Source organism: Agelaius phoeniceus, unplaced genomic scaffold (genome assembly GCF_051311805.1).
Source record: "Agelaius phoeniceus isolate bAgePho1 unplaced genomic scaffold, bAgePho1.hap1 Scaffold_848, whole genome shotgun sequence".
NCBI lineage: Eukaryota > Metazoa > Chordata > Aves > Passeriformes > Icteridae > Agelaius > Agelaius phoeniceus.
In genome coordinates this window covers 16642-32523 of record NW_027510109.1, presented here as the reverse complement: position 1 = coordinate 32523, position 15882 = coordinate 16642, and the positions used below count along the sequence as shown (strand labels likewise).

General features: G+C 55.0%; 2 protein-coding genes and 1 long non-coding RNA gene across 3 annotated transcripts in view; 2 read left to right on the top strand and 1 right to left on the bottom strand.

The window, feature by feature from the left end:
* Positions 1-590: 590 nt before the first annotated feature.
* On the top strand, positions 591-2978 carry LOC143693308 (uncharacterized). Its single transcript, XR_013180798.1, has 4 exons — positions 591-717; positions 849-905; positions 2114-2215; positions 2848-2978. It is a non-coding gene; the product is annotated as an uncharacterized LOC143693308 (long non-coding RNA).
* A 1300-nt stretch (positions 2979-4278) lies between these two features.
* On the bottom strand, positions 4279-9773 carry LOC143693309 (uncharacterized). Its single transcript, XM_077173297.1, has 5 exons — positions 9639-9773; positions 8644-8716; positions 6644-6760; positions 5366-5529; positions 4279-4855 (listed from the first exon to the last, which is right to left on the bottom strand). The coding sequence occupies exons 2-5, from the start codon at positions 8713-8715 to the stop codon at positions 4279-4281; spliced, it is 930 nt and encodes a 309-aa protein (XP_077029412.1). The 5' UTR covers position 8716; positions 9639-9773.
* LOC143693307 (uncharacterized) overlaps positions 9734-15882 on the top strand; it is a gene marked incomplete at its 3' end in the record, with an annotated part of 22787 nt that continues 16638 nt past the window's right edge. The window contains 2 exon segments of the mRNA XM_077173295.1: positions 9734-10549; positions 12498-12653. Of these exon segments, the coding sequence (XP_077029410.1) occupies positions 12516-12653 (138 nt within the window).

The window sequence follows — 15882 nt, the reverse complement described above, 5'->3', positions numbered from 1 at the left end:
CCGATCGCGATAGTGACGTCACGAGCCGCGCGCGGCCGCCGCTCCCGGTACCGGCGGCAAAATGGCGGCGCGCGGCGAGGGGGCGCGCGGCGATGACGTCAAAGATGGGGGCGACTTCGCGCCGCTTCCGGCTCGCGCGGGGCACGCCGGGAGTTATGGTCCCGCTCCGTTTTCCGGCGGAAGTACCCGGACAACGCTTCCGGTCTGCGCGGGGTACGCCGGGAATTGTGGTCCCGCTTCCATTCCGCCGGAAGTACCTGGAGGGCGCTTCCGGTCTGCGCGGGGTACGCCGGGAGTTGTGGTCCCGCTTCCATTTCCGCCGGAAGTACCGGAGGGTGCTTCCGGTCTGCGCGAGGTACGCCGGGAGTTGTGGTCCCGCTTCCATTTCCGCCGGAAGTACATGGAGGGAGCTTCCGGTTTGCGCGGGGTACGCCGGGAGTTGTGGTCCCGCTTCCATTTCCGCCGGAAGTACCTGGAGGGCGCTTCCGGTCTGCACGGGGCACGCCGGGAGTTGTGGTCCCGCTTTCATTTCCGCCGGAAGTACCTAGGGGCGCTTCCGGTCTGCGCGGGGCACGCCGGGAGTTGTGGTCCCGTCCCTCAGCCGCCGGAAGTTTTCTGAGGGGGCTTCCGGCCTGCGCGGGGAACGCCGGGAGTTGTGGTCCCGCCCTCAGACGCCGGACGTACCCGGATGGAGCCGGCGGGAGGCGGCGCCGGGGGGTGAGGGCGGAAATTTGGGGGAAATTCGGGGATTTTGGGAAAATTTTGGGGAATTCGGGGGTTTTTGGGGGTCCGGGGGAGGCCGGGAAGGGGCCGGACCCCCCCTGACCCCCCCCGGGCCCTTCCCCCAGGGCTCCCCCCCGGCCTCCCGCGCCCGGCGAGAAGCGGAGACCGGCCCAGTGCGAGGGGTGAGGGAACCGGGGATACTGGGAGGGACTGGGGGGGACTGGGGGGCTTAGGGGGGCCTGGGTTATACTGGGAGGGACTGGGAGGGAATTGGGAGGGACTGGGTGAGGATTGGGTTATACTGGGAGGGACTGGGAGGGGATTGGAGGGGACTGGGAGGGCATTGGGAGGGATTGGGAGGTTCTAGGAGGGAACTGGGAGGGGATTAGGGGATACCGGTTTATACTGGGAGGGACTGGGAGGGGATTGGGTTACACTGGGTTATACTGGGAGGGACTGGGAGGGGATTGGGTTACACTGGTTTATACTGGGAGGGATTGGGTTACGCTGGTCTATACTGGGAGGGGATTGGGTTACGCTGGTTTATACTGGAGGGGATTGGGTTACGCTGGTTTATACTGGGAGGGAACTGGGAGGACGCTGCAGTTCCCAGCGCTGCCACCAGGGGGCGCTTGGAGCTCATGGAAAGGGCCCGGGAGGGGATTGGGAGCCATTGGTGCCCGTCCATTCTGGTTTTTACTGGTTTATACTGGTTTGTACTGGTTTGTATCGTTTCCTACTGGTTTATGTCACTCTGTGTTGGTCTATACTGGTTTATACTGGTCCATACTGGTTCCAGACTCCCCCCAGGTCAAGCAGGGTCTCTCTGAGGCCTGCGCTGGGCTGTATCAGTCTGTACTGGTTTATACTGGTTTATACTGGTTTACATCTGTCAGGACTGGTTTGGACTGGTTTGTAACGGTCTATCATACTGGTTTTTACTGGTCTTTACTGGCTTGTATCAGTTTATATTGGTTTGTACTGGTTTTTACTGGTTTATACTGGTTTCCAGGCCTTGCCTCCCCAGGCAGGGTCTCTTTGAGGCCTGTGGCGATCTATACTGGTTTATACTGGTTTATACTGGTCTGTAGCGGTCTATATTGGTTTATACTCGTTTGTGCCAGTTCATACGGGTTCATACTGGTTCATACTGGTCCATACTGGTTTCCAGGCCCCGCCTGCCCAAGCAGGGTCTCTCCGAGGCCTGTGGTGATCTATACTGGTTTATACTGGTCTGTAGTGATCTATATTGGTTTATACTGGTTCATACTGGTCCATACTGGTTTATACTGGTCCGTACTGGTTTATACTGGTTTATACTGGTCTGTAGTGATCTATATTGGTTCATACTGGTCCATACTGGTTCATACTGGTCCATACTGGTTTCCAGGCCCCGCCTGCCCAAGCAGGGCCTCTCCGAGGCCGCGGCGCTCGCTCGGCTCCGGGCGCTGCCGGCGCAGCACGACCACGGCTACAGCGGGAACGGGCTCAGGTTTGGGGCAAAACCAGCCAAAAATGGTTAAAAATGGGGAAATGGGGAATGGATACGGCGGGAACGGGCTCGGGTTTGGGGCAAATGGGAGAAATGGGGAATGGATACGGCGGGAACGGGCTCAGGTTTGGGGTGAAAAACGGGGAAATTGGGAAAAATGGAAGTAATGGGGAAACGGGGAATGGCTACAGCGGGAACGGGCTCGGGTTTGGGGCTAAAACAGCCAAAAATGGGAGAAAAACAAAATAATGGGGGAAATGGGGAGGGGCTACAGCGGGAACAGGCTCAGGTTTGGGGTGAAAAACGGGGGAAATTGGGCAAAACGGGAGAAAAGGGAACAATGGCAAAGGGGGCGGGGCTAAAGTGGGATCTAGGGGGTGTGGCCATGGGGGCGTGGCCAGGCAGGGAGGGGGCGGGGCCATGCAGGGATGTTTGGGTGTGGCCAAGGGGTGGGGCTAAATAGGGAGGGGCGGGGCCACACGAGGTGTTCGGGTGTGACAAAATGGGCGGGGCCAAGGGGATTGGATGGGGTTATGCAAATGAGGGGGGGCGGGGCCATCACTGGGGAGGGTCTGGGGGCGTTTTTGGGGCCCGGCCCCTCCCCCACCCCCCCCTCTCTCTCCCCCCCCCAGGCTCCCCCCGCCCTGAGGCCACGCCTGCCCCTCCCCCACCACCGACGGAGAGGGGGGGAGGGGGCCGCCCCTCCCCCACCGGAAAAACCCAGCGACCCCCCCCCCCAAAAAAATCCCAAATTCCACCCAAATCCGGGCTCGGAGCTGCCTTTATTGGGGCGGGGGAGGGGCGGCCCCCGCCCCCGCGGGGGTTGGGTGATGGGAATTTTGGGGTTTTTGGGGGCGGGGCCTCAGGTGTAGAGCTGGAAGTCGACGCGGCCGCAGTCGTAGAAGGGCCCGGGGGGGTTGGGGGGGTCCACGCGGCGGCACCGCGCCCCTCCCCCACCCTGGAAGTACCCCTGGGCCGCCCACTCCTGGGGGGGGAGGGGAGGGAGGGGGTCAGCACAGGCCACGCCCCACAAATACACGTGGAAAAAAAAAAACCCTTAAAAACTTCCGGGGAAAATTCCCTAAAATCCACCCGAAATCCGCCCAAGAATCCCCTTTAAAAAAAACCTCCCCAAAACGCCTTAAAATCCTATAAACTGCCTCAAAAAACCCCAAAAAATCCCCTTAAAAAACCTCCCCAAAATCCCCTAAAATTCTATTTAAACCGCCCCCCAAAAATTTCTAAAAACCCACCCAAAAATCTCCTAAATTCTCCTTAACAAGCCTTCCCAAAATCCCTTAAGATCTTATTAAACCTCCCAAAAAAATTCCTAAAAACGCACCCAAAAACCTCCTAAAAATCTCCTTAAAAATCGCTCAAAACCCTTAAAATCCACCCCCAAAAAATGCCTGTAAAAACCTCCCCAGAATCCCTTAAAATCCTATTAAACCACCCCCAAAAATCCCTAAAAACCCACCCAAAATCTCCTAAAAATCCACCCCAAAAATCCCTAAAAAATCTCCTTTAAAATCGCTCAAAACCCCTTAAAATCCACCCCAAAAATGTCTTTAAAAACCTCCCCAAAATCCCCTTAAAATCACCCCAAAAATCCCCCCAAAATCCCCCCAACCCCCCCCCATTCTGAGGCAGTTTCGGGGGGCGGGGCCTCGCGATGCTCCTCCCCCTCTCTGAGCTGGCCCCCGCCCTCTATCCCATCCCCCCAATTCCGAGCCCCTCCCCCTTTTCCGAGCCCCTCCCCCATTTCCGGGCCCCTCCCCCACCTGCATCTGGGCGCTGCTGAATGGCCCGAACAGCTCCGGGGGGGCGTGGCCGTCGCCCTGCCCCTCCCCCCCCCAGTGATACTCCCAGAGCACCTCGGGCAGAGCTGGGGGGGGAGGGGCCGGTCAGGGCAGGCCCCGCCCCCAACATCCCAAGACCCCTCCCCCACCCCCCAAAAAACTCCTCAGGACCCCCCCCAAGCCCCTCCCCCACCACTCCCAGACCCCTCCCCCACCCCTTAAGCCCCTCCCCCTCCCCCCCAGGACTCCTGAACCCCTCCCCCATCACCCCAAACCCTCCCCAGACCCCTCCCGACCCTCCCCAGGCTCCGCCCCCTTCCCCCATGCCCCCTCCCCCCATCCTCCCCCCCCACTCACCCTCCGCCCTCCCCCTCCTCCTCGGGGGGCGACATGTCCAGGGGGGCGGGGCCGCGGCTCTGCCCCTCCCCCTCCTCCTTCTGGCGCCTCCTCCTCCTCCTGTGGCCCCTCCCCCTGCGCTGCAGCGGGGGCGTGTCCGGGCGATCGGGGGGCGTGGCCGGGCCCCTCCCTCAGCTCCCGCAGCCGGGCCTGGAGCCGCTCCCGGCTCTCCCCAAAGACCCCCAGGACCCCCCTGGCCACCAGCGCGTCCGACAGCGCCACCAGCGCCTCCAGCTCCGGCGGGGGCGGAGCCCGCGCCCGGCCCCGCCCCCGGCCCCGCCCCGCGGGCCCGCCCCGCCCCGCCCCAGCGCCGCAGCGCCGCCCCCACCGTCTCGCCGGGGCGGAGCAGCTCCAGCACCTCCCCAGCAGGTGGGGGAGGGGCGGCGGCGAGGGGGGGGGAGGGGGGAGGGTCCCGCGGGGGGAGGGGCCGGGGCTTGATGGGCATCTGTGGGGGGAGGGGGGAGGGGTTTAAGGGGTGGGAGCTCCGCCCACAATGGCGCCAGGGCTCCTCCCATGATGGTTAAAGCTCCTCCCCCACTGACCACACCCCACCCTCTGCCCCTCCCCATCATGATTTCAGGCCCCTCCCATTCATCCTGAGCTCCTCCCCACGCCTTTTCAAGCCACTCCCTTTCACCACAAACCCCTCCCCTTGCTCCTCCCCCTTCCCCCTTGCTCCTCCCCCTCCCCTTTTAGCCCCTCCCTCCTGGATCTGCTCCAGCCCCTCCCTCTTCCCCATGGCCCCTCCCATGGGCCCCTCCCCCATGGCCCCGCCCCTCCCCCCGACTCTGCTCCAGCCCCATGGCCCCGCCCCCTCCCCTTTAGCCCCGCCCCCTCACCCCTGGATCTGCTCCAGCCCCTCCCATGGCCCCGCCCCCTTTAGCCCCGCCCCCTCACCCCCTGGATCTGCTCCAGCCCCTCCCATGGCCCCGCCCCCTTTAGCCCCGCCCCTCACCCCCTGGATCTGCTCCAGCCAGGGGTCGGGGGGCTCGCGCTGGGGGCGGGGCAGGAAGTGCCCGTGGGGGTCGAAGCGCCCCCTCCCCCAGCTCCTCCTCCAGTTGAAGGGGGTGAGGGGCACCGGCCCCTCCCCCACCCCCGGCGCGGGGCCCGGCTCCTGCCCTGGGGGGGGGAGGGGAAACGTCAGGAAATTACCCCAAAATCCACCCAAAATTACCCCAAAATCACCCAAAAATCCCCCAAATCCCATCCCAAAAATCCCCCCAAAACCCACCCAAAATCCCCCAAAATCCCACAAAAATCCACACAAATCCCCCCAAAATTCACCCAAATCCCCACAAAAATCCACCAAAATCCACACAAATCCCCCCAAAAATCCACCCGAAATCTCCAAAAAATCCCCACAAAAATCCCCCCAAAATCCACACGAAATCCCCCAAAAATCCACCCGAAATCCCCAAAAAATCCCCACAAAATCCCCCAAATTCATTAAAAATCCCCACAAAATTCACCCAAATTCCACACAGATCCCACCCCAAAAATCCCCCCAAGCCCACCCCAAAATCCCCCAAAACCCACCCAAAAATCCACCAAAAATCCCCCAAAACCCACCCAAAATCCCCACAAAAAATCCACCCAAAATCCATTCATATCCCACCCAAAATCCCCCCAAAATTCATTAAAAATCCCCGCAAAAATCCACCCAAATCCCACCCAAAAATCCACCAAAATCCCCACAAAAATCCCCCCAAAACCCACCCAAATCCCCCCAAAAATCCACCCAAAATCCACACAAATCCCCCCAAAAATCCACCCGAAATCCCCAAAAAATCCCCACAAAATCCCCCCAAAATTCATTAAAAATCCCCACAAAAATTCACCCCAATTCACACAGATCCCACCCCAAAAATCCCCCAAAATTCCCCCCAGAGCCCACCCAAAATCCCCACAAAAATCCACCCAAATTCCACCAAAATCCCACAAAAATCCCCCAAAATTCATTAAAAATCCCCGCAAAAATTCACCCAATATCCCCCCAAAACCCACCCAAAATTCCCCAAAATCCACCCAAAATCCCCACAAAAATCCACCCAAAATCCATTCAAATCCCACCCAAAATCCCCCCAAAAATTCACACAAAATCCACCCAAAATCCACCCCAAACCCACCCAAAATCCCCCCAAAATCCCCACAAAAATCCACCCAAATCCCACCCAAAAATCCACCCCAAATTCATCAAAAACCCCCAAAATCCCCCAAACCCGTCCCCCCTCACCCTCCACCGGGGCCCCCTCCTCTCTCTGCTCTTCCTCCTCCTCCTCCTCCTCTCCTCGTCGCTGTCCAGGGACGGCTGAGCCGGGAAGCGACTGCCAGGGCCCCCCACGGCAACGGCCTGGCCCAAAAACGGGGAAATTCACCCCAAAATTTCACCCAAATTCACCCCAAAATGTCCTTGGGATCTTGGGACATCCCAACAGCCTGGCCCAAAAACGGGAAATTCACTCCAAAATTCACCCCAAATTCACCCCAAAATTCACCCCAAAATATCCTCGGGACATCCCAACAGCCTGACCCAAAAACGGGGAAATTCACCCCAAAATTCACCCCAAATTCACCCCAAAATATCCTCGGGACACCCTGAGACTGCCAGGGCCCCCACGGCAACGGCCTGGCCCAAAAACGGCAGAATTCACCCCAAAATTCACCCCAAATTCACCCCAAATTATCCTCGGGACATCCCAACAGCCTGGCCCAAAAACGGGGAAATTCACCCCAAAATCCACCCCAAATTCACCCCAAAATGTCCTCGGGACATCCCAACGCCCTGGCCCAAAAACGGGGAAATTCACCCCAAAATTCACCCCAAATTCACCCCAAAATATCCTTGGGACATCCCAACAGCCTGACCCAAAAACGGGGAAATTCACCCCAAAATCCACCCCAAATTCACCCCAAAATATCCTTGGGACATCCCAACAGCCTGACCCAAAAACGGGGAAATTCACCCCAAAATTCACCCCAAATTCACCCAAAATATCCTCGGGACATCCCAACAGCCTGACCCAAAAACGGGGAAATTCACCCCAAAATTCACCCCAAATTCACCCCAAAATATCCTCGGGACATCCCAACGCCCTGGCCCAAAAACGGGGAAATTCACCCCAAAATTCACCCCAAAATTCACCCCAAAATTCACCCCAAATGTCCTCGGACATCCTAACAGCCTGACCCAAAAACGGGGAAATTCACCCCAAAATTCACCCCAAAATTCACCCCAAATTATCCTCGGGACATCCCTGAGGCTGCCAGGGCCCCCACGGCAACGGCCTGACCCAAAAACGGGGAAATTCACCCCAAAATTCACCCCAAATTCACCCCAAAATATCCTCGGGACATCCCAACAGCCTGACCCAAAAACGGGGAAATTCACCCCAAAATTCACCCCAAAATTCACCCCAAATTCACCCCAAAATGTCCTCGGGACATCCCAACAGCCTGACCCAAAAACGGGGAAATTCACCCCAAAATTCACCCCAAATTCACCCCAAAATATCCTCGGGACATCCCAACAGCCTGACCCAAAAACGGGGAAATTCACCCCAAAATTCACCCCAAATTCACCCCAAAATATCCTCGGGACATCCCAACGCCCTGGCCCAAAAACGGGGAAATTCACCCCAAAATTCACCCCAAAATTCACCCCAAAATTCACCCCAAAATGTCCTCGGGACATCCTAACAGCCTGACCCAAAAACGGGGAAATTCACCCCAAAATTCACCCCAAAATTCACCCCAAAATGTCCTCGGGACATCCCAACAGCCTGACCCAAAACCGGGGAAATTTACCCCAAAATCCACCCCAAAATTCACCCCAAAATATCCTCGGGACATCCCAACAGCCTGACCCAAAAACGGGGAAATTCACCCCAAAATTCACCCCAAATTCACCCCAAAATATCCTCGGGACATCCCAACGGCCTGACCCAAAAACGGGGAAATTCACCCCAAAATTCACCCCAAAATGTCCTCGGGACATCCCTGAGACTGCCAGGGCCCCCCACAGCAACGGCCTGGCCCAAAAACGGGGAAATTCACCCCAAAATTCACCCCAAATTCACCCCAAAATATCCTCGGGACATCCCAACAGCCTGACCCAAAAACGGCAGAATTCACCCCAAAATTCACCCCAAAATTCAGCCCAAAATTCACCCCCATAAGCCCAAACTGACCCTGAGTGACCCCACGGTGACCCCTCGGTGACCCCTGACCCCTCACCCGCCGTTTCCGGGGGGGCTCCTCCGGCCCCTCCCCCTCGGGCTCCTCGAAGGTCACCCGGCGCCGCAGCATCCTGTAATTAACGCTAATTAATGTCGTTAATTAATTAATGGCGTCCTAATGAACCCCCCGGCGCCGCAGCATCCTGTAATTAACGCTAATTAACGTCATTAATTAATTAATGGCGTCCTAATGAGCTCCCCTCTGCATCAGCATGGCAGAAACTAACTGTAATTAACACTTATTAATGTAATTAATTAACTCATAGCACCCCAATAAATCCCCCCGTACATCAACATGGCCGCTATTGACAGTAATTAGTGCAAAAAAAATTAATTAATATAATTAATGTAATTAATAGTCCCCCAGTTAACTGTCCATGCCCTTGGACCTGGCTGTAATTAATGTTAGTTAATGTAATTAATTGATTAATGGCACCCCAATTTCTCTCCCTGGGCTTGGCCATGACTGCAATTAACGACCCTTAATTATTGTAATTGTTTTAAATGATTAATGAATTAATTAATGATTAATGAATTATTTAATGATCCCCAGCTTTAGCCCCAATTAACCCCGACTCCCTCTTAGCAGAGAGAATAATTGCAATTAATTAATCGCACCCTAATTAACCCCTAATTAGCGGTAATTAGCGTAATTAACACTCCCCCATTAATAGCCGCTAATTAACGCGCCCAATTAATGGCCTACGCTTCGGACTCTTTATCCCCTAATGACCGACTCAAATTAGCCCCTAACGCCTCCCTAATCAACCCCTAATTAACCCCCCCACCTTCATTAGCGTCCTCAATGAACCGCAATTAGCGCCAGCCCCGCCCCCTCGGCCCCCGAACCGCCCCTTCGCCCCCGGACTGCAATTAACGGCCCCAATTAACCCCCGCTGGCCCTCGTTAGCCCCCCATTCATTTGCATATGCAAATGAGCCGCGAGCGCGCTCCGGACCTGGCGGTGGCGGCGGCGCGGCTCCCGGCGCTCACAGTGACGTCAGCGGGCGGCGACGCCGCGCGCGGGAAGTGACGTCACGCCCACCGACGCCGTCACCGCCTCCTCTTAAAGGCGCCGCGCCGCGATTTTCCCAGGAGCCGCCCCCCGGTGCCAATTTCGGCGTTTTTAACCTCAAAGTTACGGGGAAAGGGGAGCGGCGGCGGCCTCGGGATTCGGTAAAATTCGGTAAAACCGAACGGGCACCGGAACGCAGCCCGGACACCGCGAGGGGCGGAGCCGCCGCCGCGCGTGCGCAGACCGAATCCCCGCCTCCCCTCTCTCACGGCCGCCGGCCGCAGATTCGCCATGGGAAGGGAAGGCGGAAAGAGCCCTGGTAAAATAAAAAACGAAATAATCCCAGAACGGCACCAAAAAGCGCTAAAGGCTGAAAAACGCGGATTAACGCGCAAAAACGGGCTCGGAACGGGCCTAAATGAGGCCAAGGGCCAGGAAAGGCGATGTGGCGAAAGTGCGCGCGGCGGCAGATTCGCCACGGCTGCCGGGCCGCGCTCCGCTCCCCGCCCTCCGCGCGAAACCCCCCACTCGGATAAATTCCCTCTGTGTTTTTTGTCGCTGTTTTGGGGCAATTTCGGGCATTTTTCGCCTCGGGGGAGGCAAGGGAAAGGCGGGGGGGGGCGCGCGTGTGGAAAGTGCGGGCGCGGCCGTTGCGCTCTCGCGAGAGCCGCGCGGGCGCGACTTCCGGTGCAGGCTCCGCCCCCTCCCCTCAGCCGCGGCCGGCGGCGGCGCCGGGAGCCCGAAAACCGCCGAAAATTCCCCAAAACCGCCGGGAAACCGCCCCGAGCCGCGAGCAGCTGCCCCGGAAAGCCCCGCGGGGCCTCCCCGGGCTGCGGAACCCCCCCGCGCCTCCCCCGGCCCGCGGAGGGGGCGGCGGCGGCGGCCGGAGGTGAGGGGGGGGGGCAGGGGGGGCGTGAGGGGAATTGGGGGGGGGGCTGAGGGGGATTTGGGGGAATTTTAAAAATTTGGTGGGGATTTGGGGAGGAATTGGCGTTTGAGGGGGAATTGAGGGGATTTGGGGAGGAATTGGCGTTTGAGGGCGGTTTGGGGAAAATTTGGGGGGAATTGGGGAGATTTTAAGGGAAGTTGTGGGGAGATTTGGAGAATTTCAGGGGGGTTTGGGGGAGAATTTGGGGGGAATTGGGACTTGAGGGGGGTTTGAGGGGATTTGGGGGGAATTGGGGGAGTTTGGGGGAGATTTGGGGTTTTGGGGGGGATTTTGAGGGGATCCGGGGGGGTTTTAGGGGGATTCGGGCGGGAATTGAGGGAATTTGGGGGGGGTTTGAGGGAAAACTCGGGGGGAATTTGGGGCTGGATTTGGGGACGAATTTGGGGGGGATTTGGGAGTTGAGGGGGGTTTGAGGGATCTGGGGGAATTTGAAGGAATTTGGGAGGGAATTGGGGAGGATTTGGGGGGATTTGGGTGGGAATTGGGGAGGATTTGGGTGGGAATTGGGGGAATTTGGGGCAGGAATTGGGGAGGAATTTGAAGGGATTTGGGGGCAAATCGGCAGAATTTGAGGGGATTTGGGGCAGGATTTGGGGGGAAATTTTGGGCGGAATTCGAGAGGATTTGAGGGGGATTTGGGGATGGTCTGCGCAGGTTTGGGGTGGGATTTTGGGGAATTTAGGGTGGGTTTGGGCCGGTTTTGGTGGGATTGGGTGGATTTGTACGGAATTTGGCTGAATTTGTGCATTTTTCGGTGGGTTTCGGGTGTGTTTATGTCGATTTTGTGTGGCTTATGTGGATTTATGCAGGCTTTGGGTAGATTTGTGCGGATTTTGAGTGAATTTATGCAGATTTTGAGTGGGTTTATGGATATTTTGGGTGGATTTATGCAGATTTTGGGTGGATTCATGCACATTTTGAGTGGTTTTGAGTGGATTTATGTAGATTTTCAGTGGATTTATGCAGATGTTGAGGGATTTATGTGGATTCTGGGTGAATTTATGCAGATTTTGGGTAAATTTATGCAGATTTTGGGTGAATTTATGCAGATTTGGGGGATTTATGTAGATATTGAGTGGATTTATGCAGATATTGAGTGGATTTATGCACATTTTGGGTGGATTTATGCAGATTTTGAGTTAATTTATGCAGATTTAGAGTGGATTTGAGTGGATTTATGCAGATTTTCAGTGGATTTATGCAAATTTTGGGTGGATTTATGCAGATTTTGAGTGGATTTGGTGGATTTATGCAGATTTTGGGTGGGTTTGAGTGGATTTATGCAGATTTTGGGTGGATTTATGCAGATTTTGAGTGGATTTATGCAGATTTTGGGTACATTTATGCACATTTTGGTGGATTTATGCAGATTTTGGATATGTTTATGCACATTTCGAGTGGATTTATGTAGATTTTGAGTACATTTATGCACATTTTTGGTGGATTTATGCAGATTTTGGGTGGATTTATACACATTTCAAGTGGATTTATGCAGATTTTGAGTGGATTTTGCAGATTTTGGGTACATTTACGCACATTTTGGGTGAATTTATGCAGATATTGAGTACATTTATGCACATTTCGAGTGGATTTATGCAGATTTTGAGTACATTTATGCACGTTTCGGGTGGATTTGTGCAGATTTTGAGTACATTTACGCACATTTTGGTGGATTTATGCAGATTTTGAGTACATTTATGCACATTTTTGGTGGATTTATGCAGATTTTGGGTACATTTACGCACATTTTTGGTGGATTTATGCAGATTTTAAGTACATTTATGCACATTTTGGGTGGATTTATGCAGATTTTGAGTACATTTATGCACATTTCGGTGAATTTACGTGTATTTTGGGATTATTCATTGCAGATCTGTTCTCCCCCCAGGGTCAATGAGGCGGGGGCATGGAGCCCGAGCCGGGGGGTGACGCCCCCAGGACCCCCAGCGTCCCCTGGCGCAGTTACAAGCTGCTGCTGGACCCCGCCCTGCGCCGGGGGGGACAGAAGCTCTACAGATACGATGGCGTGCACTTCAGCGTGCCTGTGAGTGGCGCAGAACCGCCCCGAAACTGCCCCAAAACCGCCCCAAAACCTCGGTTAAAATGGGCCTGAAACTGCCCCAAAACTGCCCTGAAACTGCCCCAAAACTGCCCTGAAATCTCAGCTGAAACTGCCCCAAAACTGCCCTGAAATCTCAGCTGAAACCGCCCCAAAACTTCCCTAAAACTGCCCTGAAATCTCAGCTGAAACCGCCCCAAAACTGCCCCAAAACCGCCCCAAAACCTCGGGTAAAATGGACCTGAAACTGCCCCAAAACCGCCCCAAAACTGCCCCAAAATCTCGGTTAAAATGGGCCTGAAACTGCCCCAAAACCGCCCCAAGCTGCCCCAAAACCACCCCAAAACCTCGGTTAAAATGGGCCTGAAACTGCCCCAAAACCACCCAAAACTGCCCCAAAACCACCCCAAAACTGCCCAAAACCGCCCCAAAACCTCGGTTAAAATGGGCCTGAAACTGCCCCAAAACTGCCCCAAAACCTTGGCTAAAATGGGCCCGAAACTGCCCCAAAACTGCCCCAAAACCTCGGTTAAAATGGGCCTGAAACTGCCCCAAAACCGCCCTGAAATCTCAGCTGGAACTGCCCCAAAACTGCCCTGAAACTGCCCCAAAACTGCCCTGAAATCTCAGCTGAAACCGCCCCAAAACTTCCCTGAAACTGCCCTGAAATCTCAGCTGAAACCGCCCCAAAACTGCCCTGAAATCTCAGCTGAAACCGCCCCAAAACTGCCTGAAATCTCAGCTGAAACCGCCCCAAAACTGCCCCAAAACTGCCCTGAAATCTCAGCTGAAACTGCCCCAGAACTGCCCTGAAACCGCCCAAAACTGCCCTGAAATCTCAGCTGAAACTGCCCAGAACTGCCCCAAAACTGCCCTGAAATCTCAGCTGGAACTGCCCCAAAACTGCCCTGAAACTGCCCTGAAATCTCAGCTGAAACCACCCCAAAACTGCCCTGAAATCTGAGCTGAAACTGCCCCAGGACCACCCCAAAACTGCCCCAAAACCTCGGTTAAAATGGGCCTGAAACTGCCCCAAAACCGCCCCAAAACCACCCCAAAACTGCCCTGAAATCTCAGCTGAAACCGCCCCGAAACTGCCCCAAAACCGCCCCAAAACCTCGGTTAAAATGGGCCTGAAACTGCCCCAGAACTGCCCCAAAACTGCCCCAAAACCGCCCCAAAACCTCGGTTAAAATGGGCCTGAAACTGCCCCAAAACCGCCCCAAAACCTCGGTTAAAATGGGCCTGAAACTGCCCCAAAACCGCCCCAAAACCTTGGTTAAAATGGTCCTGAAACTGCCCTAGAACCGCCCCGAAACTGCCCCGAAACCACCCCAAAACCTCGGTTAAAATGGGCCCGAAACTGCCCCAAAACCGCCCTGAAATCTCAGCTGGAACTGCCCCAAAACTGCCCCAAAACCGCCCCAAAACCTCGGGTAAAATGGGCCTGAAACTGCCCCAAAACCGCCCTGAAATCTCAGCTGAAATTGCCCCAAAACTGCCCCAAAACTGCCCTGAAATGTCACCCCAAACCAGGCCCAAACTGCCCCCAAATCTCACTCAAAACTGCCCTGAAAGTGCCCCAAAACTGCCCCGAAATGTCGCCCCAAACAGCCCCAAAACTGCCCCAAATCTCACCCAAAACCACCCTAAAATCTCACCCAGAACGGCCCCAAAATTGCCCCAAAACTGCCCTGAAATCTCAGCTGAAATGGCCCCAAAACCGCCCTAAGATCTCACCCAAAACGGCCCCAAAATTGCCCCAAAACTGCCCTGAAATTTCAGCTGAATCTGGCCCAAACTGCCCCAAAATTGCCCCAAAACTGCCCTGAAATGTCAGCTGAAATGGCCCCAAAACCGCCCTAAAATCTCACCCAAAACGGCCCCAAAATTGCCCCAAAACTGCCCTGAAATCTCAGCTGAAACCGCCCCAAAACTGCCCTGAAATTTCAGCTGAAATGGCCCCAAAACCGCCCAAAAATCTCACCCAAAATGGCCAAAAATTGCCCCAAAACTGCCCTGAAACGTCATCTCAAACTGCCCTAAAATCTCACCCAAAACTGCCCCAAACAGCCCCAAAATTCTCCCCAAAATCTCCCCCAATCCCGGCCCTAAAATCGCCGTTTTCAGCCGCTTTTGCTGTTTCTGGTTCTTTTGGGGTTTCCCGCTCCCAACCGGGATTTTGGGTGGTTTTGTGCTGGTTTTGGGGCGTTTTGTGCTGTTTTGGGGTATCTCAGGCTGTTTTTGGGGTCCTGACTCTGTTTTTGGGGTCCTGACTTTGGTTTTTGGTGTTTTTGGGGTCCCAGGATTCGGGGTTTTGGGTGGTTTTGTTTTGTTTTGTGCTGTTTTGGGGTGCTGACTCTGTTTTTGTGGTTCTGATGGTATTTTTGGGTTGCTGACCCTGTTTTTGGTGTTTTTGGGGTCCCAGGATTCGGGGTTTTGGGTGGTTTTGTGCTGTTTTGTGGTTCTGATGGTATTTTTGGGGTGCTAACTGTGGTTTTTGGTGTTTTTGGGGTCCCAGGATTCGGGGTTTTGGGTGGTTTTGTTCTGTTTTGTGCTGTTTTGGGGTGCTGACTCTGTTTTTGTGATTCTGATGATATTTTTGGGTTTCTGACCCTGTTTTTTGGTGTTTTTGGGGTCCCAGGATTCGGGGTTTTGGGTGGTTTTGTTCTGTTTTGGGGTTCTGATGTTGTTTTTGGGGTTCTGATGATGTTTTTGGGGTCCTGACTCTGTTTTTGGTGTTTTTGGGGTCCCAGGATTCAGGGTTTTGGGTGATTTTGTTCTGTTTTGTGCTGTTTTGGGGTTCTGATGGTATTTTTGGGGTGCTGACCCTGTTTTTGGGGTCCCAGGATTCGGGGTTTTCAGTGGTTTTGTTCTGTTTTGGGATTCTGATGTTGTTTTTGGGGTTCTGACTCTGTTTTTGGGTTTCTGACCCTGTTTTTGGTGTTTCTGGGGTCCCAGGATTCGGGGTTTTGGGTGGTTTTGTGCTGTTTTTGGGGTTCTGATGATATTTTTGGGTTTCTGACCCTGTTTTTGGTGTTTCTGGGGTCCCAGGATTCGGGGTTTTGGGTGGTTTTGTTCTGTTTTGGGGTTCTGACTCTGTTTTTGTGATTCTGATGATATTTTTGGGGTGCTAACCGTGTTTTTTGGTGTTTTTGGGGTCCCAGGATTCGGGGTTTTGAGTGGTTTTGTTCTGTTTTTGGGGTGCTGACTA